We start from the raw sequence: 26,400 nt of genomic DNA, 5'->3' as shown, positions 1-26,400 counted from the left end.
AGCCTAAAACCAGCTTTATCTGCTGCTGCAACCAGAGCTTGTGAAAAACTGCCGCTGGTAAAGATGGAGTCATCTGAGGAGCTACCTACACTAGATCTATGACTAGAAAAGTTACGGTCCTCATCAGACGCAGAACCCCATCCATTTACAAGTGAACCTAAAAACAAATGTAGGGGTCTAGTAAGTTGTACACATGAAATAGCTTAGCTGCTTAAGTAAATTCCATAGGGCTATTAAAATGTCTTCTTTTCCCTCCTCCTTCTTCAAAAGTCACCCTTAAGAATTTGTTTGCTTGTTTTAGAATATAGAAAGTCAATTTAAAATTGTCTGATATTGCTCCTACCACCAAGTATCCTAACCTATTAAAGAGTTTAAGACAGTATTTTATCAAAAATTTAAAACAAACATGCAATACCAGAATGCAAAGTAAAGGAACATGAATAGATTGTATCATAATGTTCTCAATATAAAATTGGATACCAAGTACCTATATTATACTTAATTAAAACTAGACTTTTGCATTGCACAAGTAAGGTTAGGGTGAAATAAATTTGGAAAGAATCCAATGATAAAAATACTTTAATACTGACATACCAAGTCATTCAAATGGCATCATTCCATTTAGTTAGTGGATCATCTGACATTAATATTTAGAAGTATTGTAAATATAAACAATAAAAAGGTGTTTAATATGAAGAATGAAAATATACACCAGACTTATATTTTGTAGTAAAGATGAGGTTATTTTGTAGCAAGGAAGAGGTTATTCATTTTTGTAATAAGGCTGCATTCAACACAATGCAAGAAAGTCTGCAATCCTGAGAGCTTCCATATGCTAGTGTGCATTCAGATAGTTCATCAATTTTGGACCTTGGATTTAATGATGCAGGTGGTAGAAGAGGAACTATATTAGGTTGTCAACAACAATCCCATGGGTTGAGAAAAACTATATTTGGTGAAATTCCTTTTTATATACTGTGAGTTGCACCAACTGCCTACTGTGGTTGCAAGGGCTTTGTTCATGATAGATCTCTTCACCCAATTACTGACCAATTCAGTGAATAAGAAGACCAGACACAGAGAATTGGGTTATAAATATGGGCAACTTTATTAAACCCAACCTATTTAACTTTAATTTCTTCGAGAACTGCAAAACCAGGGGGGAGAACCTTGTGTAGGAACAGCTGGCGGATGGTCTGCTCCAAGACCAATTCCCCAGCTTCCAAATGGCAAAAAACACCAGAAGTGGGTTGCTCCCTGGCTGGCCTGCATCCGGAAGGCCAACCCAAGACTCCCCCATTTAATTCGCAAGACTTAAGTGAAGGTTTAAATTTCAGGCCAACCCCAAGGCAAGTCTCTTTTCCTTTGTGTTTAGTCACCAGATGTAAACCTCAGTTCCAAAGACCCACCTTCACCCTTTTGGAGGGTGCCAAGGTGGTCACCAAAACCTCTATCTCTTCCCGCCTATGCCATGAAACCTATTTATGACCACACCCAAAGCCAATTGTCTGATTCCCCAATTAACAGTGCAGGGTAGGCAAAAAAACCCTTCTAAAAAGAGGGGGGGGGGGAATTCCTATCCAGCCCCGAGGTGACCAGAATGGATTTCACACTGTTGTTGAGGCAGGAGGGTAGGCCAGTGTTTTTTCAACTGACAGGGAGTTAAGGGCGGGTGAGCTTTAAATAGGCTTAGCTCCGCCTCCTCCCTGTCTAATGGCCAATGAGAGCACACCGCTTTTCTTTAAATTTCTGTTCTCTCCAATGGGAGGCTAGCAAAGCCTTCTCCGAAGACCAATGGGTCGGGAGAAGTATTCTGGGGGAATTAACTTTCCTACCATGTTCATTTCATTCAAAATGCTATCTGTGTAGCATTTTCAGGGGAGGGGCTGTTAAGGGGGAAAAATGAAGCCTGGATTTGACCCAGTGAATAAAGTTAAAGAAGCTCTAGGTAGTTCTTCAACTTATCAGTACAATATCTGACATCCAAAAATGACACTTTCATCTTAACACTTTCATTGGACACCAAATTTACCAATGCTATTTTTGACAGAATATAGTTTCCATACTAAAAGAAGAGATGTAGCAATGCAAAGTGAGGATTCAACAGACACTGACTCCATACAAATCAGTAAGAAAAAGCTTTGCAGCCTGTTTTTTTTAAAAAAACAATGAATATAGTTTGTAGCACTGAAATTGGCCAAAATCTGTTAGTACCAGTACTAGTGGCAAGCTATAATAAAAATGAGTTGGTATAACTTCAGAAACAAGAACAGAAACCAACAGAGTCTACAGAGAACTGACAGGCTGAAAGTGGATTAAATGCAACAGAGAGTAACAATTTGATTTTGTTTGCCAAAGGCACAAATAAAATAGTTACTTCCCAAATGAACTCTACCTGACACAGATAGACATGTGTAAGCCATGATAAGAGCAAAGGCAAGCTTGAAAAAGGAACTCTTTTGAAACAGCCACTTTAAAAAAAAAGGTATACAGGCTTTTACACAGAAAGCAATGGGGAAATGATATTCAGATTATTAAATAGTCACAGTATAAATGAAATAATAGGATCAATTAAAAATGGAATGATTAATCAATATAAGCTCTTGACATAGTTAAAATAAATAGAGCTTCATTTCACTTGATCACCAAAATTGTGACCATATGCATCACTTAAAGAAACAATGTTAATGGCATACTTCAAATGGAAAAAAAGTACACAGGGTAAATATGAGATCTGTTACCACAACTAGAAAACCTCAGTATGCAAAGGAATGATCTAGATATAGTTCTTGAATTTTGTTACCTCTTTATATCACATCAGTTCTTACTTCTGTTCATTTACTCCCAACGCTAGAACAGACAACACAGCGCAAAGTTCTCTATTACACTCATTATGCCCCTTCTTTGGGTCATGGCCTGTTTTTACAAGTTTTAGAGCCATACTGATAAAACAAATTCTAAAATGGAAGAAGTTAATTACTTTTTATACATTTCATAAAGTTTTTACTGAAAAGTTAGTGTGCGTGTGTGCGTGTGTGTGTGTGTGTATGATCTTGCAGCTATATAAACTACCTAGGAGCATTTGTTATTATTATTTAAATGTTTAGAATCTCTCAGCCCCCTCTAGGTCCCCTGCAGTAATGCACAGCAGTTTAAAAACATTCTTTAAAATTGATCAATTTGATTTTTTCCTGTATTTTGTGATTTATTGTGGTAGATATTTTTATGGGGTGATGAGGTGTCATAATTGCAATTTGAAGACTTTTAGTGATTCCTTTTATATAATTAGATCCCGAATGTATTATAAAATCAGAGAAGAGAAATGGAAGAGTAAATATATAATATGGTTTGAAAGGCTTCTTCTTGTCCTCAGCAGGAAGATTCCTAATGCCATATATATATATATATATATATATATATATATATATTTGGGGGGGACCTCTGTCAGCACTTCTGGATCATTTCTGTTGATGGAGACCTCCTATTTCTTGTTTATATCATCTGCTTTATATTAGATAATCATATTCTTTAAAGTACTTTAACCTCAGATTATCTGGTCCAATAGTAAAAAAAATATAAAAAAATAAAGGAAGTATTTTATTTAGGGTGATTCTGGTCTGAGTTTTAATCAATACACAGCTAGCTATAAGCAGGGTATGTGCTTTAGTTCTTGTTAACTGCCATCAAGTCAACTTTGCCTTATGGTAACCCAATAAATGACAGTCCTCCAAGTCACGTGTCATCAACAGCCCTGCTCAGGACTTGCAGACTCAAGGCTGCCGCTTCCTTGATTGAGTCTATCTACCTGGAATGTGATCTTCCTCTTTCTACTTCCATCTAACTTATCAAGTGTTATGATTTTTTTCTAGTGAGCCAGATCTTCTCTTCATATGTCAAAAGTAATACAGTCCCAGTTTAGCCGTATTGGCTTCTAAGGTGAGTTCAGGCTTGATTTGTTCAAGAACCCCATTATTTGTCTTTTTAGCAGTCCACAGTGTCCAAGAACTCCTCTCCACCACCATATTTCATTTTCTACCTGTCAATGTTCTGGGAGCAGGCCATCCACCAGCTCTTCCTGCAAAAGGTTCTCCTCCCTGGTTTTTTGCAGATCCCCAAGAAATAAAGTTAAATAAATTGAGTTAAATAAAGTTGCGCATTTTATAATTTCTGTGCCTGGTCTTGTTATTCACTGGGTTGGACAACAATGGGAGCTTTCCCATCTTCTGCTTCCAATTATGTAGTCTATTTTATTTTTATATTGGCCATCCTGTGACATCCACATATATAGTTGCTTCTTGGGTTGCTTGAATGTGTTTGCAATGAACAAACTGTTGACCTTACAAAATTCAGGCAGTCGATCTGCCACTTTATTTCTTGATCTTTGGCCAAATTGTCCTATAATATTTGATTCTGTTTCTTACCTTTGTATTCCTATTGTCTATGTTTAAAAAGAAGTCCTGTTTTGGTATGGGATCAATTCTTCCTAGACTCTAGCACAGAATCATAGAATCAGCATATGATCAATTTCTTTTTCTTCTCCCTCTGTAGCTGGAGCATAAACATGGATTATAAGACCCCGAGGTCTTATTGATATTATTTGGTCAGACTGTGTATCGACTTCTTTTGCTATATCTGTCTTCATTATTAATGCCACCCTGTTTTTTTTAGATTTTCATTTCCTGCATCAAGCACTGTGTAAATTTTGACTCATAATGTTCCATTTTTCTCCATTTTATCCCACCCACTCCAAGTATTGCAATATTTATACATTTCATTTCTTGTTTTACTATTTCTAGTTTCCCCTGATTCATGCTTCTCACTTTCAATCTTTCTATAATATGTTCTTTGCAGGTTTTGACTTTCCACTCACCTCTGAGCATTTCAGCAGCTGAATGTCTTTTTGGCTTGAGTCATTTTGGCTTGCATTATTAGACACAGTACTACCTATATTTGTCCTCTGCTTTTCTCTCTTAGCTCATTAAGTGGCTTCTGACTTGGGAGTATCATCTTCTTGCATTATCTCTTGTTTCATTTTAGATTGTCTCATTATTGGGTTTTCATGGTAAAAGACATTGAAAAGGAGGTTTATCATGCCTCCTTCTGAGCAGTACTAACAGGCATTAGCTATGGTGCCACTCCTGTTGTCTCTTGAGAGATCCTCTACTACTGTCACCCCCAACTACCTCTACTACTCAGGAACTGTTTGGCACATTTAGTCTGGTTCCTCGGTGAAAGCCTTTCTGACAGGGGAAATCTTCCCAACAGCACTGCTACCATCAGCATAGCCTCTAGCCTCACAGGAGTATGCAGTCCCACCACCACAGAAAGATGTGCCATGGTGGGAGGCTATTTATTTATTTATTTATTTATTTATTTATTTATTTATTTACAGCATTGATACCCCGCCCTTCAACCCTAAAGGCTCTCAGGCTTTTAGAGTCTGTACTATAAGACTATTAATTGCCCCACTGGTGGTGCAGTGGTTAAATGCCTGTACTGCAGCCACTCACTCAAAAAGCATAAGGTTGCAAGTTCAAGACCAGCAAAGGGCTCAAGCTTGACTCAGGCTTGCATCCTTCTGAGGTCGCTAAAATGAGTACCCAGATTGTTGGGGGCAAATTAACTTACAGTTGTAAAGCACTTAGACACTGTTAGTTCAGTATGAAACGGTATATAAATGAAGCTTGTTTGTTTGTTTTAATGAAAGCCAACACCAGAGCTACACCCATGCCTAAGAATGCTAGATATTATTGCATCAGAAAGCTACAATATAGCAGTGAGCACACACATTACACATACAATACAAGGGAAGAAAAACTTGTTGTTTTTATTATTAGCTTAAAGAATTTAAAGAATTGTTTAGGATGTTTGATGTTATTTCATTTAGTGGAATGAAGATGCTCATGAATTCATATATGCTCTAAAGGGAGGACCTGCTAGATTTTGTATGCCATAAAAATGGTAATGCAACAATTAGCAGGGTCATGTTATAAAGCACAGAATTTACTCTAGCTTAATGGATGTAGGGATACAATTCATCAGCAAGGAAGAATTTAGCATAAAACGACATGTAAATGAATTGATGACTGATCATAAATTAATTTTAGTGCTGAAGATGTAATGGAAGCACAGCAAGATGCCACTTTATCATAGTATTTTACTGCTCAGCAACATTTGAACAACTACTTAATGTTCAGTGTGCATGCTAACAGCTTGAATAAATTTGAGAAAAGTTTGTGCCTTTCAGCAATATGGAGGGGTGAGGGATGTCTACAAGAAAAGATTGAAATTTCAAACTGATATAAATTTGGCTAAGTGGCACAAATTCATTTTTCATTAATGCCAGCAAATGTTTTGATTATGTTCGCATCGATTAAAAATGTCAGATTCATATATATTGCACACATTTTGTTTATTAAAGCTCTCAAAGGGGAAACAAGTATGAAATGCATAGATCCTACCTCATATTTGAATATTTAATTTTAATTGCGACATTGTTACATACATATGATGTTTAGTTTAGATCAGCATTACTCTTACTTTAGCAGAGTTTTCCACAGTATGCTAACTCCCATATATGAAACTATGATCTACAATCCTATTTGCTTCCATAGCAGGCAGCAAAGACTTAATTTTATTCCTTCCAAAAATTATTTCACAGTAGTATGTCTCTCACAGCATGTATACTACATTATGGCTTAAATATGTTTTCAAATATACCACAGAAGAGAAAAGGTTGGTTTTATAAAACTTTTAAATTGTTGTACTGGATTTTCTATTCCCAGTTTCCTTATACAGGTCATGAGGAAATGAGACAGTTTAAAAATTCTAGTTCTGTAAAGGCTGTTAAACCTGTTAATTATTGAATGAATGAAACAATCCCAGATATTTGGAGAATGGCTAGCAACATATAAACAAATGAGGCCGGTAGCTCTGCATATAACACAATTGATATCTAGATTGACTTAAGAAAGGTTTAAAGATTAAAGAGCAGGAAATAGTTTTATTGCTTGGACTGAGGAATCAGGGTAACCACATGCAAACTGTTTTAAAGAGGTTTAAAGGAAAATAAGGTAAAAGTATAGTACATAAATTAAAATGATGATGCTGAGCCTAAGCTGTGTGTACACTGACCTTAAATTTTACCTTACCTTTAACAAAGATGATAGTCAGATCCCCTAACACTCAAAGGTGAAGCTGAGAATAGACAAAAGTACCCTGCAGTGAACTACACTGAACGAAAAGCCTCAGTTTGTTCACAATAACATCACACTGAGCTTTACAAATGTAACATTCAGGATAATGTTGCATTATGTTCAAATACCTAATTTCTATATGAAGATATTTAAAATTCAGTTTGTAATACATTACTACTAAATATATATCAGAGAAGAAAAGGCTTACTAGCCATTGTGAGACTGAATGTACATATATGTGGTTACTTCAAATGTTTTAAACAAAGATTTTGGCCAGGAGGTAATGGTGCCCTTCCACTTATGTTGACATAAGAATACTGGAGCAATTTCCCTTCTCTATATAGCCCCTATACCTCAGCTGGATTTTCTCTGTTCTCCCATCTCATAATTTGTTCACAAGAATTTCTAGCCCTAGATTGTGAAAGTACACAGGGCTATTGGGGGGGGGGGGGGGATGGGGAGGAAAGGCATACCCACTTCAGTTTCTCTTAATAGTATTATTTATGTCAAGTGATCCTGCTAGATCCTGATAAATTGTGTTTGTGAAACACTGTGATTTGGCTGAAGAGGACAGTTATACATACAATTCTTCCATGTCCCTAAAAGAGGTGTGGTAATCATGCAGCCCTCAAATGTGTTGGACTGCAGCTCTTAGTGTTTTTCATCATTGGCAATGGTGACTAGGACTGCTAGGAAATGCAACTCTGTAACATCTAGAGGGATGCATGATTTCTTCCTTGGCCTAAAGGATATTAGCTGGAATCTTGCTGGTTAATTCCCCTTAGAATAGACACACTGAATCATTTTTGAATGGTGGCATATCAAATTGATTCACAGTTTCTACTCTCGTTGAGTATCACAACAGGATTTAGGTCACTATATCTCGATGTGCTTTTCAACCTAGTATTATTCCTCTTTAGCTGGTAGCTGTAGCCAATGCTATCTTTTACTGAATATTTTTAATGTGACAGTTAGGTAACCACTGTCTACACATTAAGGTTGCTGTGTTAGCTATAGGAAGGAGCTTCTGTTGCTTTAATCCTTAACAGAATGTAGAGCAGGATGAAGATACCTGTCTCATTCACCTTTTAGCTGCAGCCATCTGCTCCCAGTGTGGCTGCTCTCTCCCTCTGGTAGAAAGTGGGGGAAATGGCAAAGAGGAGTGACTATACTTTATTTTTGGTGGAAAATGGCACATAGGAGTAATAAGTGTACCACATCCTTTTATTTGTTTTGTAATAGGAGTGCTTAAAAGCTTAACCTGGAGAAAAGGCAGGACCTAGTAAATTCACATAGCAGAATTAAAGCAGCAAGAGTCAAAATGATCTCCAAGCTTAAAACATCATCCAGGTTGGCCTTTGATTTTTAAACTTAAATGATGCCACTACAGGGCATCTTTGGTAGGAGAAGGCAGTATACAGACACTGTATCTGAGCCTAAGTATGAAGCTGCACATTTTGCAGGTTGGCAAGTCATTAATATAGGCCACTTCCTCCTCAGGAAATTCACAGACTTGAAGTGTGGGCCAGACTGAGCTTCCAGTGTTCACTATTCCTTTCCAAAATATTCCTTTAGTGAATTGCAGGGAGCATCCCTTCACAAATGAAAGAGTCATGACAAGGAAGAACAGCTGTGTCAGCATCTTAATCGTCACCATAATTTAGTATCTCACCTCAGGGCATACACCACATAAAATACATATGGCATGACACCCTTGGTTCCTGCCCATTGCTTTATTAGCTAACTAAATTAATGGTGAAATGCAATGCATGTTGCAACTAAAATGAAAGTACTGACATTAGTTCCTTAAATAACAAGAAATACCAATTTAGAAAGCAGAAGGAAGAAAATGAGAGAGATGTTACTTTGAGATATTTTGGGAGATTGAGATATTTTTAATTTCTTGTATCCCTATACCATACATTTTTGTAAATTTCATCCATTACTACTGGTAACAAGACAAGTTAACCTTTCTTTCCCAATTTGACAGCCAATAATATTTTTAATGTGCATTTCAATTTATTTTCTTTCATTTGATCTATACTACTACTACCAATATTATCAGAACACCGATCTGGGATTGCCATATTATTATATATTATTAGAAAAGTTTAGTACTTTAGAAAATTTGAAATAAGATATTTAAGATTATCTAAATCAATTGACTTACATTAATAGATGTAAAGTTCAGTATAGATTTGCAAGTAAAGTTTTGGATTTTCTCTCCTCCCTCCCCCCAGCAAACCGTTAACATTCTTTTATGTCCTATAATACTGGCATACTCAGAGCTAGCATTTCTGAAAACAACATATAACTCAGAAGTTTTTAATAAAATATTCATTTGTAAAGTAATATGGTAAGTAATTTTACCTGTTTCTTATCTGGAAGAACGCAATGAAAGAGATGCACAGAAATGCAAATTTGTAAAGTATTATTTTTAAAAGAATGTACCTACATTAATACATATTAAAGAACAATATATAAAAAGTAGATTCTTTAAAATTGTAGTATCATGGTAAGACTTTCACTGGGCAATACATTAGCTATAGAAAAATGCAAACCTATGCATAATTACAGCCTGGAGGAAATTATGTTTATGATTCTAGTCAGACTTTGCAAAGTGGCTTAAAATGCTTGTGTACTAATAACCAATCTTCCAGCTCAAGAGATTCAAAGTTATGACCACAAGCCTTCAGTTGGGTCTGGTTTACAAATCACAGCAGTCAATCCATAGTTCTTAAATCTTAATTAGCTTGGCAAGGAGTCTGGCTCCAGGGCAAAGAGGAAGGAAAACTGGAAAGTAGGATAAAGTACTGCTTCTTTTAATTCAATGAGAGTGAGATCAGAAAAATCTGAGGTACTGATGCTTCATTACTGTCACATTGTCATATCTGGCAGTGGAAGCTACAATGTGTTTTCATAGCTTTAGATAAGTCTGAAAACAACTTGTAAGACACGCAGAGGGAAGTAAAAAAGGAAGTGAAACTACACGGGCATTTTTCAGTGGGCAGAAATAGCCGGAAAATATATTCAGAAATTAGTACTGTCTCATAAAGGTCAATGATTGGGGAGATATACAATACTTTTAATGAGCTATATAGACCATGCATACTTGGTCTCCAACAGACCTCAGTCAATCCAGACACAGTACATAAAGTAAGGTACAATACCAGTTGAAATGAATACCTGCTGAAGCCTAGAATTAGGTCATGATATTCATGTAAAAAACTTAATTTCCTTGCATAATTAAATGCTTGCCTATCTTCTACCGACACCAACTTGGGTTAGGCAAGCTTATTTTTTAAGGTATGATGTTCATGATCCTGTTTCTAACTTCTTTAGACATGGAAGGAATGAAACCAGTAAAGGAAAAGATTTTTGATTAACTAAATAGTTTGAATGAGGACGATGATTAAAAACAGCAATATGAAGTGGGCACAAAACAAATGTGTCACCACATTTAAGTCATTTCATCCTGTTAATGTTCTGAGGTTATCCTGGAAAATATGTTTTCACTTGTGCTCATCACTTATACAGGGATACAAAAGTAAAAATAAAGAACTAGAAGCTTTTCATAGATAAAGTCAGCTTTTAATGTCATTCCTGAGATACAAGATATACAATTTTTCAGTCAAGCTTCTTTCCCTCCCACCTTCCCAGTACCTCATATGTGATGGGCTTGCTTTCCCAGAAGATTCAACTTTCCATGAAAGCTGAGATATAATTGAGTTTTCTTTCAAGTCTTTAAAGCTTTTTAAAATTCATGAATTTTCTTATCATTTTCAGCAAAGAAAAAGCATTTTCAAATCCTTCTTTAACAGTTGTGCCTAATACTAGAACATTTTAAATGCAACAGAAATAGAGCAGACCAAAATCCCCTTAAACATTATATTATTCATGATATGTTTATACCTTCACAAATGGGGCAATATGCAAGTTTTGTTGCCTACCTGTCACAGAACTGTCTAGATTGTCCATACTAGACCCTGGTGTATGCTCTAATCCTCTCAGTGGCCTTGTGATTTCTATAGCCTCTTCTTCAATATCATCCTCTTCTTCATCTTCTGGAATATCAGTTTCCAAATCTGATATTAGAGTTCCAGATACATATCCTAATGGTGGAACTGGGGTCTGAGGTGGCTGACTATTGCTTTGACTGTGCCTAGAACAAGAAAAGGCAAACACTGAACACTGTAATTTTCAACATATTTTAAAAAGGAAGAGCATCATCCAGGCAAAGTTAAACCCCTTTGCCATTTGTTTCAACTGGTGAAGAATAAGCATGTGCTTAATACTCTACTTGAAAATCAATAAGACCTTTTTGTACTTTATATGTTTTTTTGCAATAAAATTTAAAACAATAAAAAACATACACATACACAACATAAACATACCAGCATATTAAAACACATCACAGTTATATGAATCTCTGATCACGTTTAAATGCTTTAAAATACACTTTCATATTTCAACAATTATTGGTTCCTCCCCGCATCTTCCCCTTCCTCTTCTCCTTTCCTCCTCTACTTCTCTCTCCCTCCCTTTCTCTCTCTCTTGCCTTCTTCTATCACATCATCTTTCCTTGACCTTCCTTCTCTCTAATCTCTCTCCATCTCCTTCTAGACCTTTTCATACTTTTGATAATTTTTTTGAGTCGCCATTTTTATTTTCCTACTGACACAGAAAAGGCTCATATGATCCAGCACTTCATCTGTGTGTGTACATGCCTTCAAGTCATCTGGAAACATATGCCAATTTCACAGGGTTTTCTTGGGCAAGGAATACTTAGAGATGGTCTTACCATTCCTTCTTTTGAAAAATAGCCAACACCACCTAGTATTCATTGACAATCTTCTATCCAAGTGCTTACCAGAACTGACCCTGCTTAGCTTCCAAGATCAGACAGGATCTGGTGCTTTTACAGTATTTATACTCTACACAATCTATAGTGGGTGTCAAGTAGATGTACCACAACTTGACAAATATACAAAAATGCATATTCTATGAAAAATAGATTTGAAAAGGAGTACTTCTACTTTAGATGTTTGGAGTAAGCTTCAAATTTTAAGTTTAAATCTTCTATACTAAGTGGGGAAAAAGCTTACAATCATCGGCACGTTACAGACCACCCCTTTGGGGTGGCCTGTAACTGGCCCTTTCCCCGCCAGATTGGGGCCTCAGCTGTCAGAACAGCAGCTTCCGAGGCCCCGTTCCACTGCTTTCCAGGCCCCATTCCACCGCTTTCTAGCTTCCCCACGGCCTGGAAATGGGTGTCCTTGGGGCTTCATGCCCCAAGGACACCCGATGGCAGCGGGGAGGAGGAGAAAGGGGCCACTTGGCCCCTTTCTCCCTTGTGTTCCTGGCACAGCCGTCTAAAGGCTGCACCAGTGATGCAAACCGCAGAAGGAGCTCCGTTTTGGAGCTCCTTCTTGTGCCATGGAAAGGGCGCTGTAGGCGCCCTCGTGTGGTGCGACGACGTCACAACTGCACCACCTCATTTGGAGGCGGTGCGGTGGTGACATAGTCATGGCGGGCCCCGTGTGGAACGGGCGCTGCCATTTTGTACAGACTCGATCCGTACTAGGGTTAGGGGCGTCAAGAAGTGACGCCCGTTTCTAACCCTAGTACGGACCCAGTCCGTACTATTACGCCCGTTTGTAACGGGCCATAGAATCATAGAGTTGGAAGAGACCACAAGGGCCATCCAGTCCAAACCCCTGTCATGCAGGAAATCACAATCAAAGCATCCCTGGCAGATGGCCATCCAGCCTCTATTTAAAGACCTCTAAGGAAGGAGACTCCACTACACTTCAAGAAAGTTTTGTAGCTGAGGTGCAGTACAGACCGGCAGAGAAATGCCGGCCCTATAAACTGCGCAGCATTGCCACAGCAACCCGACCGTGCAGCGCAGGTGAGAAGTAAAAAAGAAGCCGCGTAGAGCAGCTCCTTTTTTGGGATGTCATAAGAGCTGTGTTGCAGCCCTTAAGACGCTACTTCCAGGAATAGACGTGTGGGAGCTCAAACACCCACACATTATCCCTATGTCCCATGTGTGGGTGGTGCCACTGAATAGTGGCCCTGCCGGCATGTAGTAGGGCTCGGGACCGTGTGGTTGGTGCACGGTCCTGAGCCATACTATCACGTCCTGGTGATGTGTATCGGGCCTGAGTTTCTTTTTTCTGCACTGCTACCTAAGATGGAAATGAAGCGTGCAATCCATGTTGTCTTTAGGTCAACATTTATTCACATAAAAAGAGATTTATTAAAAAATGTTTTTTATCAATATATTTTTTCAGAATCAGTCCCAATAAAATGCTATAGCCCATTTCTTGGCAAGCATATTTGATGTTTCTTAGGGAGGTATTCTTTCTTTTTTCTTTTGCTTTCTAAAATAAATAGTTGAGATGGGTGAAGACTTCTTCATATCTGAACATTGTTATAATTTGTTGCTGGAACTACCACTGGAATTCTTCTCTCATACTTTTAAGATTCATTAAAAAGGAAAGTATTTTTTTCTCCTACTGCTTGCAGTCCAGTCTTTATCACTTGCTACAAATATGTAATCTTCCTAAATATGTCATTTCTAGACCACCAGTGATATTGTCCAGTGCCAATGTGAGTATGTTTCTGAATGTCTTCTTTTGAAAGTTTGAAAGAGGTGATATGGACTATAACAACCAGAATGCCATGTATTATGAATATCATTACATTAATAGGAATGAATTCAGTTAGGATAATTTAACACTGTACCCTATCAAAGTATGATATCAGATTTCATGTATATTGGGGATATAATTCCACATCCAAAAAACCACAAATTACCTAATGAGATGCATGATGTTTACTGACACCAAAAGTTGCACCTGCAGTTTGTATGCCACCACAGGAAGCATAACAGCTGCAAGGTACAGGCTGAAAGCATGCCAAGGCATGCATCTGTGTCCTGCCTGGCACAATTATGCATTTAACCTAGACCCAAATTAGCTGATGCTTGGGCTTCTGGCTTATTACATAAACAAGCTATATCCCATGGCGGAGGTGGCCTAAGCACCCTGTCGATTGGCTGCAGCTTGCAGACGAGGTTGAAGTACTGAAAATTGTCCAACAAAAACAGCTGGCTTTGGCATCGGCAGGAAATTCATACAAGCCTCTTTGACCTATAATAACTCTTTCAATGTAAGTTGTGGCCTTTGTTGTGTCAGGAAACATTCCCATTTTTTTTTTTTTTTTTTTTACTGGCACTATGCCTTTCAGCAAGGAGTTTTACTTTGCTTCACATTCTCAGTCATTCCTTGCCTTGCTAAAGTTTTATTGCTTACATTCTGTGCTTTTAAAGAGAACTCCAAGAACCATGTGACCTTCTGTTCTGTACAAGGAGCCTCTTTCCTCCACCTCCAATTACTAAGCAAGCTGTGTCAAAACTGTTCTGCTATTTTTGTATTTCCTTCTTCTGTGAATACTAAAAAAGTAAAACTACTATGATCTCCAGTATGCATATTTTAAAGTAACTTCTTTCATAATTGTCTGGAATCAGATATAGCACAATAATGAAGTTATACCATTTAAATCATCTACCCAGCTTAGAGAGTGTTCCTTAAAATTACTGTATAAATGGCACCTCACCCCTGTGCAACTGGCTCAATTTTCTAAGCAATCAACTGCAGAATGCTGGAGAGGCTGTAACTGCAAAGGAACTTATGTCCATATGTGGTTACATGGTGACAAAGTTACATAGTTCTGGTCAAATGTTTTATCTATTATTTCTGGGATCACTCTTCAAGAGATAGCTCCCTGCCCAGGTCTTTTATTACTCTCTCTATTTCTGGGAGAGAACAAAGACTTTAAAAATAAATCATTGATTTGTTTTCTCCTCACCATCACAAGAATTGAAATAGCCAAGAACTGGAGGATGGGCAGTTTAACAATGGGCAACTGGTGACATAGGCTATGGGACAGTTTACTAATGGAAAAGTTGTCAGACAGGATGGATAACCTCTATTGTGCTTCTTTTGAGGAGAGATGGTGTCCTCTTTTGGAGTACATTAGCAATCACTCAAGTCAACTAAAGCCTCCAGATCAGCATTTGAATTTCTGGAAAGGGACCTTTATGGAAGCCTAATGACAATAACAGTTTATACTTATGTGGTTGTTTGTTGTAGACCCTCATGTATCCCTCCTTAGTGGTATTTGGCATTTATCTCACCTCTATTTTATTGCAATTTCTTGCAAATTACAATAAAATAAAATAAAATAATGAAGTTATACTTGTCATTTCTGGAAATATTCTGGACATGCCATCACTCTGTCCTGAAGGTAGTAATCCACCTGTTCTAAATGAGTTTTATTACAGAAAATTATCTTTTCTGAAAGAGTAGGATTTCCTTCAGAAAATGAAGATTTTCGGGCTTTAAAAATTCTTTGTTCAAACAATGGAAGATACTGTTTGCACAGACAATGAGTAATCTGTGTAGTGGTTTTGTTTTTGGTAGCATGACAGAGGTTTTCAGTAAGCCAAAAAGCTGTGGTTGTTTCAGCTTTGGACTATAATTTTGGAGACCAGGATTATCTGTTTGGCCACAGAAACTTACTGGGTGATCTTGCACAAGTCACATTCTTTCAGCCTCAGAGGAAGGCAAAAGCAAATCCCCTCTGATCAAATCTTGCCAAGAAAGCCCTATGATAGGGTGGCCATAAATCAGAAATGACTTGAAGGAGCACAACAATAACAACATACAGAATTTTTCCTTAAATAAGACAATGCAATGTAACCAGCACAATAGTGGCTGGTTGAGTGAGAAAATAAATTTTAAACAGTAAGATTACTAGCCTGAAAAGAGCCTGTAAATTGCTAAACTGAAACGATATTAAAATACTGCAATAGACAATTAATAGTCTAGGAATGGGTTTAGCAAAACACATCCCTGTGCACCAGTGAAATTGAAGAAGATGGATGCGCTAATATCTTTCTGCTGTACAATTATTGTACAATTATTAAAGGCAAACAAAGTTTTCTTGGTTTAATAGCTGGTTTAATGGTAATTTAAAAGATGAAACCTTTACCCTCATGAGCCTGTCAAAGGCAAAAAATGTCTACCTGGCAAAATCTCCCTGCTATTGAAGGCATAGATATGTCTTTCAGAGGTAGATGCTTTCAAACTTAAATATTACATCCCCAGGTGTCATTTGATGTCCTGTGTTTTTATATTTTTCAAATCTATCAGTGTAATTGTCATAATTACCATGCTTGCTTTGCTATATCAAATTGATAGGCCCTGGTCAGTTCATCAAGGTGGGCTTGAAGCATGGGTTGCATCTCCTCCCTTGGAGAGGGTGTTAGAGTTGCAGTAGACTGCTGTCCAAAGGAGATTGCTGGAGAAGAAGCCACTCCTCGGACAGGGGGTGTTGGTACTCTGTCATCTTCTTCTTCAAGTTCATCTTCCATTCCCTGGTGCAAATATGTCTGGACTGGTAAAGGTGGGCACCATCCATCACTGTCATATCTAGAATATACAGTACATATAGTATGGGTTAGGGTCTGTTTAATTAATTTACATCATTTATTTATTTAAACAGTTATAATGTAATGTGCATGCCTTCAAGTTGCCTGTCAACATGTGGTGTTTCCGTTAATTACATAAAGTTTTGTCAGGTAAAGAATATTCAGAAGTGGATTGCCATTTCCTTCCCCTGAATATAGACAAAAGCACATGGAATTCCACAGAAGTCTCTTCCAAGTAATAACTAGGGGCCCAAACAGACAGGCCAAAATAAAGCTGCTTCAGGTCACTTTGGAGGTATGCTGTTTAAATGATGCATTCATCCTACGAGTCCGGAAGTTGCACCAAAGCCTTGCTCCAGCCCTAAAGACTGGAGCATAGATTTGGTGCAGCTTCTGGCCTCCTAAGAGACATGTGTCATTTAAACAACATACCCAAAGTGACCCAAAGCAGCTTTATTTTGGCCTGTCTGTTGGGGCCCTAGGCCTGATCTGCTTAGCCTTTGAGACCAGATGGGACCTATATCTGAGGATCATCAGGTTACAATTATTGTACTACTTTGTTGGGGTGAAGCAGACTGTCACATAGAAGCAGCCTCCAGCCATTCTGGCCACAATCATGCCAGGACTGCAGGAGTCATGTTTTGCCCCAGCATCTGTATAGCACAATAGTTATAACCTGATGATCCTCATATATCAGATTCCAAAGCAGGCTGTTGCCATGGTCTTAAGCTGCTGCTGCCAGGAGCCGGCTTATTTCTGTTCCTTAAAGGTCTGACAGAGTGGCTTCTGGCCACTTCAGGGGGCATGCATCATGTAAACACCATGCCCCCAAAATGTCAGAAGCCACTTTATTTGTCCTGTGTGTTTTGGGCCAAATAGTCCAATTTGTTTTTAAATCACTCAGCTAAATGAAACTAGGCCCTGTGAAAGTGAAGCAAAGCTAAGCAGCCCAAAAGCAAGTATTAATACCTAATTAAAATAAATAATTAAAGAAAATGAGATAAATATAAAATACTACATAAATAAATTGTTAGCAATTAAAATGGATCTAGGAGGAATAAAATACTTTTTAATGTATTTAGCTGCTCCCACTTCCAGTATCACATAGTGATTTGTTCCTGTCAATTAAAAGTCCTTTTTTTTTTTAATTTAAAAGAGATCTATCTACAATGCAATAATTGAAGAATGGAAAGGATTCAAGATATCAGATTCTTAAGTTTACATGTAATAGGACATTTTAGAAGAAAGCAAGCCAATTTGTTTATCTTTTGACAATTAGCAGCACCGAATCTATTCATCTTATATGCGACATTACAGCACATTTTATATGCGACATTACACACATGGAAGCATCAGTTGCAGTATTTAAATAATCTGCATTTACTTACTGCAGACCATGTGGACACAAACATGCCAAATGTAGGGGGGGGGGGGCAGTTTTCCAGGGAAGGCAGTAAAGGTTTTTTGTTTTGTTTTTTACATTGTATTAGACAGTCAGACACAAATGTGGTGGTTGGTCCAAAAATAAACATTCATTAAGTGTTGATTAATTGATCAACTGCCTTGTGATTTCCAAACAAGTGTAATTATATCTTCTTTTAATCAGACATTCTGTTGAGAATCTCAGTTTGGAAGCATTCCAACAAAATTTAATTTGAGCCCCCACCATGAAATGAAGAGACCAGACACATAAATTGGATTTAAATAATTGGGCCTTTATCAGACCCTAAACCTATTTAAACCCCAACTGATAAGGACAGGTTGCTTATCTGTAACGGTATTTCTTCGAGTGGTCATCTGCGAATACATACAAATGGGTTTCACTGCGCCTGCGCAGTGCTGTTCGGAAACTTCTGGAATCACTAGGCAAAGTTCACTTTGCAACATGTAGAAACTTTTTGGCGGTAACTCCGCCCACCCGTTATAAGGCCCCTGCCTTCCCGCTCTTTCCCCAGTTCCGCAATTTTTCCGCCAAGCAGGCGATGGAAAGAGCCAATAAGAGCAGGACACTGAGGGGATGGACGGGTGGGATTTGTATGTATTCGCAGATGACCACTCGAAGAAATACCGTTACAGGTAAGCAACCTGTCCTCCTTCTTCGTGGTCTCTGCGAATCATACAAATGGGTTTAGACTGACAAGCTTAGGTATGCGGCGGAGGGAGTGTCCTGAAACCAAAGGTATGGTAACCAAGGTATATTACTGACACAATAAAAACCTTGAACCATAAAAGAGTCAGTCTTTGTTTGTGCACAAACACCTCAACACAGCCATAACATTGCAGAACCTGAGAAGGGAACGTAAGGTCATGCAAGACCAATCCCTTGGCAATTTGTGCAAACCAACATTCAACAGGAATGTAAAAACAGTGGCATAATTTACATAACCTTGTAAACAAACATCATCAGTGGTGCAACCAATGCAACCCTGAGACCAACACAGCCCTCCCAAAAGCTGCGTCTAGGATGGCCCTGGTGTCCAGCCTGTAAAGCCTTATGAAAGTCAGAGGCTGGGACCAGACAACAGTCTTGCAGACATCCTCTAAGGGAATCCCCGACAGGGATGCTGAGGATTGTGACACTGCCCTTGTGGAGTGGGACCGAGTCCTGCCAGGGAGTGGTTACCCAACAGTTCATAGCAGAGGTGGATGGTACCAGCCACCCATTGGAAAAAACTCTGCGCGGACACAGGCAACCTCTTCATTGGTTCCGAGTAGCACAGAGAGGGTCTCTCGGACCGACTGGAGGCAGCGGTTATGTCCAAGTGAAAAACCAGCGCCCTCCTGGAATCAAGAGAGTGCAGGCTTCACTCTGCGTCCAAAGTCGGGCTGGACGCCGGAGTAGGCAACACAATGTCCTGGCCCATGTGGGAAGCAGGCAGTACTTTGGGCAAGAAAGTAATGTCTGACCGGAGGACTACCTAATCCTTGTAAACCTAAGGAAGGGCTGGTCCCTCTGCAAGGCACAGAGGTCGCCCGCACAGCGGGCGGAGGTGATGACCCCAAGGAAGGCAGTCTTCCAAGTCAACAATCTCAAGTCCATCGTGGCCATCGGTTCAAAAGGCTTGGATTGAAGAGCGGACAGCACCGCCTCCAGGCTTCAAGCTGGTAGTAGTACCGACCCAAGGGGGTGCAGGTTGGCACATCTCCTAAGAGGGTGCAGGTTGGCACATCTCCTAAGAAACCTCTACAAGGAAGAGGCTAAGCCTCCTCCACTTAATGGCATAGGACCGCTGGGTGGATGGTTTCTGCATAGGCAGGGTCACAGTCCTCACCGCATCAGGCAGTGAGGCTAGGGCTGGATTCTCCAGGCACCAGCGGCAGGCTCTCGATGTCCGGGTGGAGGATCCGGCCGTCCTGGATCGACAGCAGGTCCAGACGGAAGTCGAGGCGGAGGGAGCATCTCTTGGAGGTGGAGAAGAGACGCGAACCAGGGCTGCCACGGTTACCACGGAGCGATCAGGATCACATCCGATTGGTCCGTTGTCATCTTGGACACCACCCTGATGATGAGAGGGAAGGGAGGAAGGCGTAGAGCAGCTCTCCCGTCCAAAGGAAGGTGAACGCGTCTCCGAGGGATCCGTCCAGTCGCCTCCCGGAGCAGAACTGGGGACAGTGGCTGTTCCATTCGGTCGCGAAGAGGTCGACTTGGGGGGGTCCCCCACCAGTCGAACAGGTCGCTGACCATCTCCGGATGGAGCCTCTACTCTGGCACCGGAGGAGATCTGCTTAGGCAATCCGCCAGGTCGTTGTCCTCTCCTGGCAGGTGAATTGCGTAGAGGAGCATCTGTCTCTGGATGAACCAGCTCCAGACGCACAGAATGAACTCGAGCAGGGTCCTGGATCTGGAGTCTCCCTGCTTGTTGATGTAATACATCACAGTGGTGCCATCTGTTCTCAGGAGGACCATCTTGTCCACGACAGCGGATTTGAATGCCCTCAACACCTTGTCGGCTTCCAGCATCTCCAACGTGTTGATGTGGAAACGTTTGTCCTGGGCGGACCACTTGTCCTTGACAACGAGGTCGAGCAGGTGGGTGCCCCAGCCTTCCAGGGGAACATCTGTTGTCAAAGTCAGTTGAGGCTGGGGTTGCTGGAAGGGCATTTTGATGGAGACGTTGAAGCAAGCCAACAACCATCTCAGAGAAGCGGCCATTGGCCTCAGTACCGTGAGATACCTGGTCGGGGAGTCCTCCATCAGTCTGAAGACTGAGGGGACCAAGAGGAAACAGGCCTGAAGGGGTCGGAGGCGAAGCCTTGCCCACGGCGTCACAAACGTTGTCAACGCCATGTGGCCTAGGTCTACCTGGACGTCTCACCTTTCTGTGGGAGATGCAAGGCTTAGTGAAGCTGCCAACGCCTAAAAGGGTCCGGAGGGGGAAAGGCGGAGCATCCTTCGGAGTCGGGGATGGCCCCGATGAACTTAGCCTGCCTGGCTGGTGTGTAGTGGCTTTTCCTCGCAGGCAATTAGGCCAAGGGGCGCCCAGGGTGCAAGGCGAATGAGACTGTCTCCTGGTAATCCCACTGTGAGTCGGCGGCAACAACAGTCGCCGAGGTATGAAAGACTCTGTAATCCCTCTGATGGAGGTTTACCACCACTGGAGCCATGCACTTTGTGAGGGCCCTCGGGGCCGTGGCTAGGCCGAAGGGAAGTACGTTGCAGTGGTACGCGGTGAAGCCGACGGCGAAGGCGAGGGATCTCCGGTGGGACTCTCGACTTCCGATGTGGAAGTGGGCTTCCCCCAGGTCGAACATCGCGAACCACTGGCCCTGGTGGAGTAGAGGCAGAACAGAGGCCAAGGTTACCATCCGGAACCGGCGGTAGTGGGAAAGCCTCAAGATGTCCGAGAACTGGAGGGGAGGGAGACGAAGCGCGAGGAACCCCTCGGGTTCTCTTCTTCCCCCGGTCGGTATCCTGATGGCAGGACTTCCGATACCGGGGTGTGTGTGTGTTGCGACGGCCAGAGGAGGAGGAAGACTGAGAGGGGTAACGCCACCTCTGGGAGTCCTGCTGCTGAGACTGTCGGTCTTGCTGGAAAGACCGATGCGACCGACCTTGGAGCTGCCATGGTCGCTGTCTCTTCCGGCCGGGCGAGATGGAAGCCGACGACATCCCGTGGGTCTTGGCCGCTGCCTTCATCCTGAAATTGCGGTTCAGGCGCTCGTCGGTCTCAGCGTGACAGAGACCAGAGCCGTGAAGTGGCATGTCCTCAATAGCTGTCCTGACGTTGGTCTTCAGGTCAGATCAACGCAGCCATGCATGTCGGCACAGAGCCATCGATGCCGCCATGGCCCGTCCCGCACAGTCAGCCACATTTGTGGAGGCAGTGATGAGCTAGCTCCCGATGGAGCGGGCCTCATCTATGATCTCCACCAGGCGCCTCTAGACATCATTTGGGACGTCAGGGATGAATGGCAAAATCCCCTCCATCAAGGTCTGGATGTAAGCCCCCATGTAGGCGTTGCCGGAGGCGTCGTCTGTTTGGGGATGAAGGTCTGCTGTGTCCCTTTGACTATCGCCAAATTTTGTTTGGGGTGGCCGGTCAACCAGAACCGCTGGATGGAGAGATCTGGTACAGGGATTCAATCCTGCGGGACGATCTCACCAAGGAGGCCAGCACCTCTCAGGGCCGCCTGACAAAGGTCTCCAGGGACGGCAGCAGCGGGATGGATGGCGGGGACGGTACACGGCCGTGCACCCTGTGTTCGACTGGGTCGTGAGCCTTCTCCTTGGGGAAGGAAAGCCCAATGTCCAGGGACCTTGGCATCTTGATGATGTGCTCGTTGAAAGAGCGGCCATCACCAGTGGGAGAAGAAGGCTCGGGGTGATGCAACCTCTGAGGAGAAGCCTGGATGGAGGCCTCATCATCTGATGGGTCCTCCAAAGATGACAAGATTTCTGGCTCAGAGACGGTGTCTGATGCCAGTGGGAGATCCGGCACCCGGACTCGCGTGGGGGACGCGTTGGAAGCTGAAAGCTGCCGATTCCAGAGCGGGCCGCTACGGCTCGGATGTTGAAGCCCTCGCATGCGACACCGGGGGCTTCCCTCTCTCAGGGGCCATAAGACAGAGATTCAGCCTCGCGAATCTTCTGAAGGATCCTCATCAGACAGTTCATCCTCGCCTGAGTGAAGAGTCAGAGGGAAGGACACCCTCCATGGAGGTCTGGCCGTCTCTGCATTGACGCAGACAAATTCCACAGTCGAAGGCAGCGGGGAGTCGATCGTGGAAACCGCATACGATGCCGACGACTCCTTCGGGCGAGAAGAAACCGGAGTCGGAGTCCTTTTGGCTGGAGAGCGCGTTTTGTGCGAAGCGTGCTCCTCGCCCTTGGAGGATGCCACTGACTCACCTGGTACCGGGTGGATTTGGGCCGCTTGGGCATGGAGTTGTCCAAAGCCCCCTCAGAGTGCCTCTTCTTAGAGGATCCCGGCATCTCGCCCCGCTCCTCGGGGAGGGGGGAAGGGATTGCCCGGCAGGTCTGACAGGACAATGATCCCTGAAGGCTGAGGCTTGGTCGCCTTGCCCTCATCTTCCGGTGCAGCGTTCATTGATGGCACCCAGGGTGCCCCCGTCTTGGGCGGCTTGGAGGCATGTTGGGACGCCTTCGATGATGCCTTCGACAACTCCTTGGAGGATGGGACTGGCACGGCCAGGGCCTCCGCATCCGCTCGTTCCTTCAAGCACGAACCCTCCGAGGATGCCTTCGTCCCGGACTTGGCCTTGGGCTCGGAACCCTCAGTCCCCGACGTTATGTGGGAGCGCTTGGAGGGTCTGTTGGTGGTGCTGGGTTTGAATGAACCATGAGCCACATCTGCTTGATCCTTCGAGCGCGAGCCCTCCGAGGACGCCTTTGTCCCGGACTCCATCCTGGGCTCGGAACCCTCAGTCCCCGACGTTATGTGGGGGTGCTTGGAGGGTTTGTTGGTGGCACTGGGTTTGAATGAACCACGGGCCACATCCGCTCGATCCTTCGAGCGCGAGCCCTCCGGGGATGCCTTCCTCCCGGACTCCGTCTTGGGCTCGAAACCCTCAGTCCCCAACGTTATGTGGGGGCGCTTGGAGGGTTTGTTGGTGGCACTGGGTTTGAATGAACCACGGGCCACATCCGCTCGATCCTTCGAGCGCAAGCCCTCCAGGGATGCCCTCCTCTTGGACTCCGTCCTGGGCTCGAAACCTTCAGTCTCCGACGTTTTGTGGGGGCGCTCGGAGGGTTTGTTGGTGGCACTGGGTCTGAATGAACCACTGGCCACATCGGCGGTGGTGGACGATTCAGCCACTGGTGGGCAGACACCACGCTGGACACGCTGGCCCGGGAAGAAGAAGCAGGCGGCATAGCCGAGGGAGCCGACGATGAAGAGAGTCTTGCCCTGGTTGATGGCCGAAGTCAGCCAGGACTCACAATTCTTCCGAGCCTGCGAAGAGAGGGGCTTGCAGAGTGGACAAGTCTTCGGATCGTGGTCCTTTCCCGGATGGGCATCTTTTCTCCGCAACGTCACACTTTGAAAGGTGCTGGAGACCTTCTTCCGAAGAAACAAAAGCGGAGGGAAAGTCCAAAATCGAGGTCAACAAGCTGAGAGTCCGAAGTTATCAGGGGCGGGAGACAATGAATGGTCAAAAACACAGTGATTCCAATCAAGCTAAAGAGCGAGCGAAGTTCCCTGAAGCAGCTAGCGTGGCGGAAAAAAGGAACTGGGGAAAGAGCGGGAAGGCAGGGGCCTTATAACGGGTGGGTGGGGTTACCGCCAAAAAGTTTCTATATGTTGCAAAGTGAACTTTGCCTAGTGATTCCAGAAGTTTCTGAACAGCACTGCGCAGGCGCAGTGAAACCCATATGTATGATTCGCAGAGACCACGAAGAAGAATTGTAAACTTTCAAGATATCAACTGAGGGTGAAAACCTGATGCGGGTTCAGCTGAAGCCAGGTGTCTTTACCTAGACTACCTCTCCAGCCTTCCCATAAGGCAAAAACACCAGACTCTGAGGGCAACCGAATCCTCGGATTGTATCTTCAGCCAGTCATAGGAAGGTAGATATGAGGCATGCTCTCCCAAACTCCCTCGAGATTGTAAGGCTGTTTCATGAGCAGCCCCCATGGCCCTTGACATGTAAATGCTGCCCTGATCCATACCTTTCACCTCAATGGGGTGCCTAGGTGATCGTTCCCCCACCCCCATTAAGGCCAAGGGAAACCTATTTAACATCCTGCCCCTAAGCCAATCACCAGTACCTAGGCAAAAAAAAAAAAAAAAAAAAAAAAAAAAAACCAGGAAAATTCCTACCTGGCCCTGAAGCAACCAAACAAGTCCATACTGTCCTGAGGGTGGGAGGTTGGGATGAAATCTTTCAAAAGAGGCCGATGAGGGGGCAAGACAGCTTAAATTGCTTAGGTCTTCCCACTGTTGGCAAGGTTGGGCCCATGAGGCCCAGCCCCCTTTTAAAACCTCTAGGCTCTATTCATGGGTGGCCTCAAACTCTACACCCAAGCCCATAGTGGCGAGCCACTGTCCAAACCCATAATTCTGGTCCTTGCATTCCTAACAGTCTCCTAGTGTCACTCCAAAGAGCTCTGGATGTTCATGAAAGATCTGGAGCAAATAGTGAGTCTTTTTAGACTGAAATAAAGCAAGGATGGACCGGATTCAATGTGCAACTGGCCTTCCCACATTTCAATTGATTGTATGGATAGCTCTTTGCAAATTTACAGCACTTTATAAATAAAGCTTAATAATAGTAATATAGTCTGCCCTCCTCATATGCGGGGGATCCGTTCCGGACTCCCCACATATGGGGAAAAGAGTGTATGCTCAAGCCCCATAGAAAATAATGGGGTGCATGCTTGCAGTGGCACCTGGGGCATGCGGCACCAATATGTGCCCCATTATTTCTGCCAGGGCTTGCCTTCTGTGTAAGCTCAAAGCTGTGGAAGGCAAGTCCACCTATAAGGAGAGCCAACTGTAATAATAATAATAATACAATCCAAACTTAAATTGGGTGTTGGCTCTGCATCGTGAAGTCAGGGGAAAACTGGTCCATTTGGCGCATGTTGACATGCCCCAAGACTCTGGTAATTATGTTTCTTCTTGTCATTCCCTTTACTTTTAAATAAAACCGTTTAACTGTCAGAATTTGGAAACTTTGGAAAAACATATATCTAGTTGTAAATTAAATATCCAGCAATAGTAGAGGGCACACATAATGGAATGGCGCTAACTTCTTTTAACCATGTGGGTGAGAAAAAAGAGCCAGTAGGAAGGCTTCATGCCTTATATTGATGGTGTTCCCATCTCTGTTCACAACCAGCTACTGGCATTTGAATGCTCGGGGTACCAGGTCACCATGAAGAGGGTAATATTAGGAAGGTACAGGAGTGTGATGAAGCATGCATTTCATAAATTCTGAGTGCTCATTAAATATATATAACAACAGTAACTTGAGTAAGTTATAATTAGTTGTACATACAAACTATTCCATTTTTATTTATTAACCAGAGCATTCACTGAAATATTTCTTTTTCTTCTTTTATTCAAAGTTCACTGAATTTTTCTGTAAAGGACCTGGATTTTCAGGTTTAGCTTTCATCTTATAACGATGCACTTCGTGTAAAATTGTAGTCATTATTGACAGAACATTATAAATAACTTGAAAAATGTAATTTGAAAGAAAAACATTAAAAGCTGCTGTTGAGTTGTGTGAAACACAGAAGT

General features: G+C 42.4%; 1 protein-coding gene across 13 annotated transcripts in view; it reads right to left on the bottom strand.

Moving 5' to 3' along the window:
- Positions 1 to 26,400, bottom strand: part of ROBO2 (roundabout guidance receptor 2) — a 1,130,584-nt gene that overhangs the window by 22,999 nt on the left and 1,081,185 nt on the right. For all 13 annotated transcript variants that reach the window (XM_089512185.1, XM_089512193.1, XM_089512187.1 and 10 more), the window contains 2 exons: positions 16,436 to 16,696; positions 11,147 to 11,358 (listed from right to left, as the gene is read on the bottom strand). In XM_089512185.1, coding sequence (XP_089368311.1) covers positions 11,147 to 11,358; positions 16,436 to 16,696 — 473 coding nt within the window. The remainder of the gene's footprint in view (positions 1 to 11,146; positions 11,359 to 16,435; positions 16,697 to 26,400) is intronic.

This window comes from Sceloporus occidentalis, unplaced genomic scaffold (genome assembly GCF_023333645.1).
Source record: "Sceloporus occidentalis isolate IW3139 unplaced genomic scaffold, rSceOcc1.0.p SCAF_2, whole genome shotgun sequence".
NCBI lineage: Eukaryota > Metazoa > Chordata > Lepidosauria > Squamata > Phrynosomatidae > Sceloporus > Sceloporus occidentalis.
Note: the sequence above shows the minus strand (reverse complement) of the source record. Positions and strands in the feature narration are given on the sequence as shown.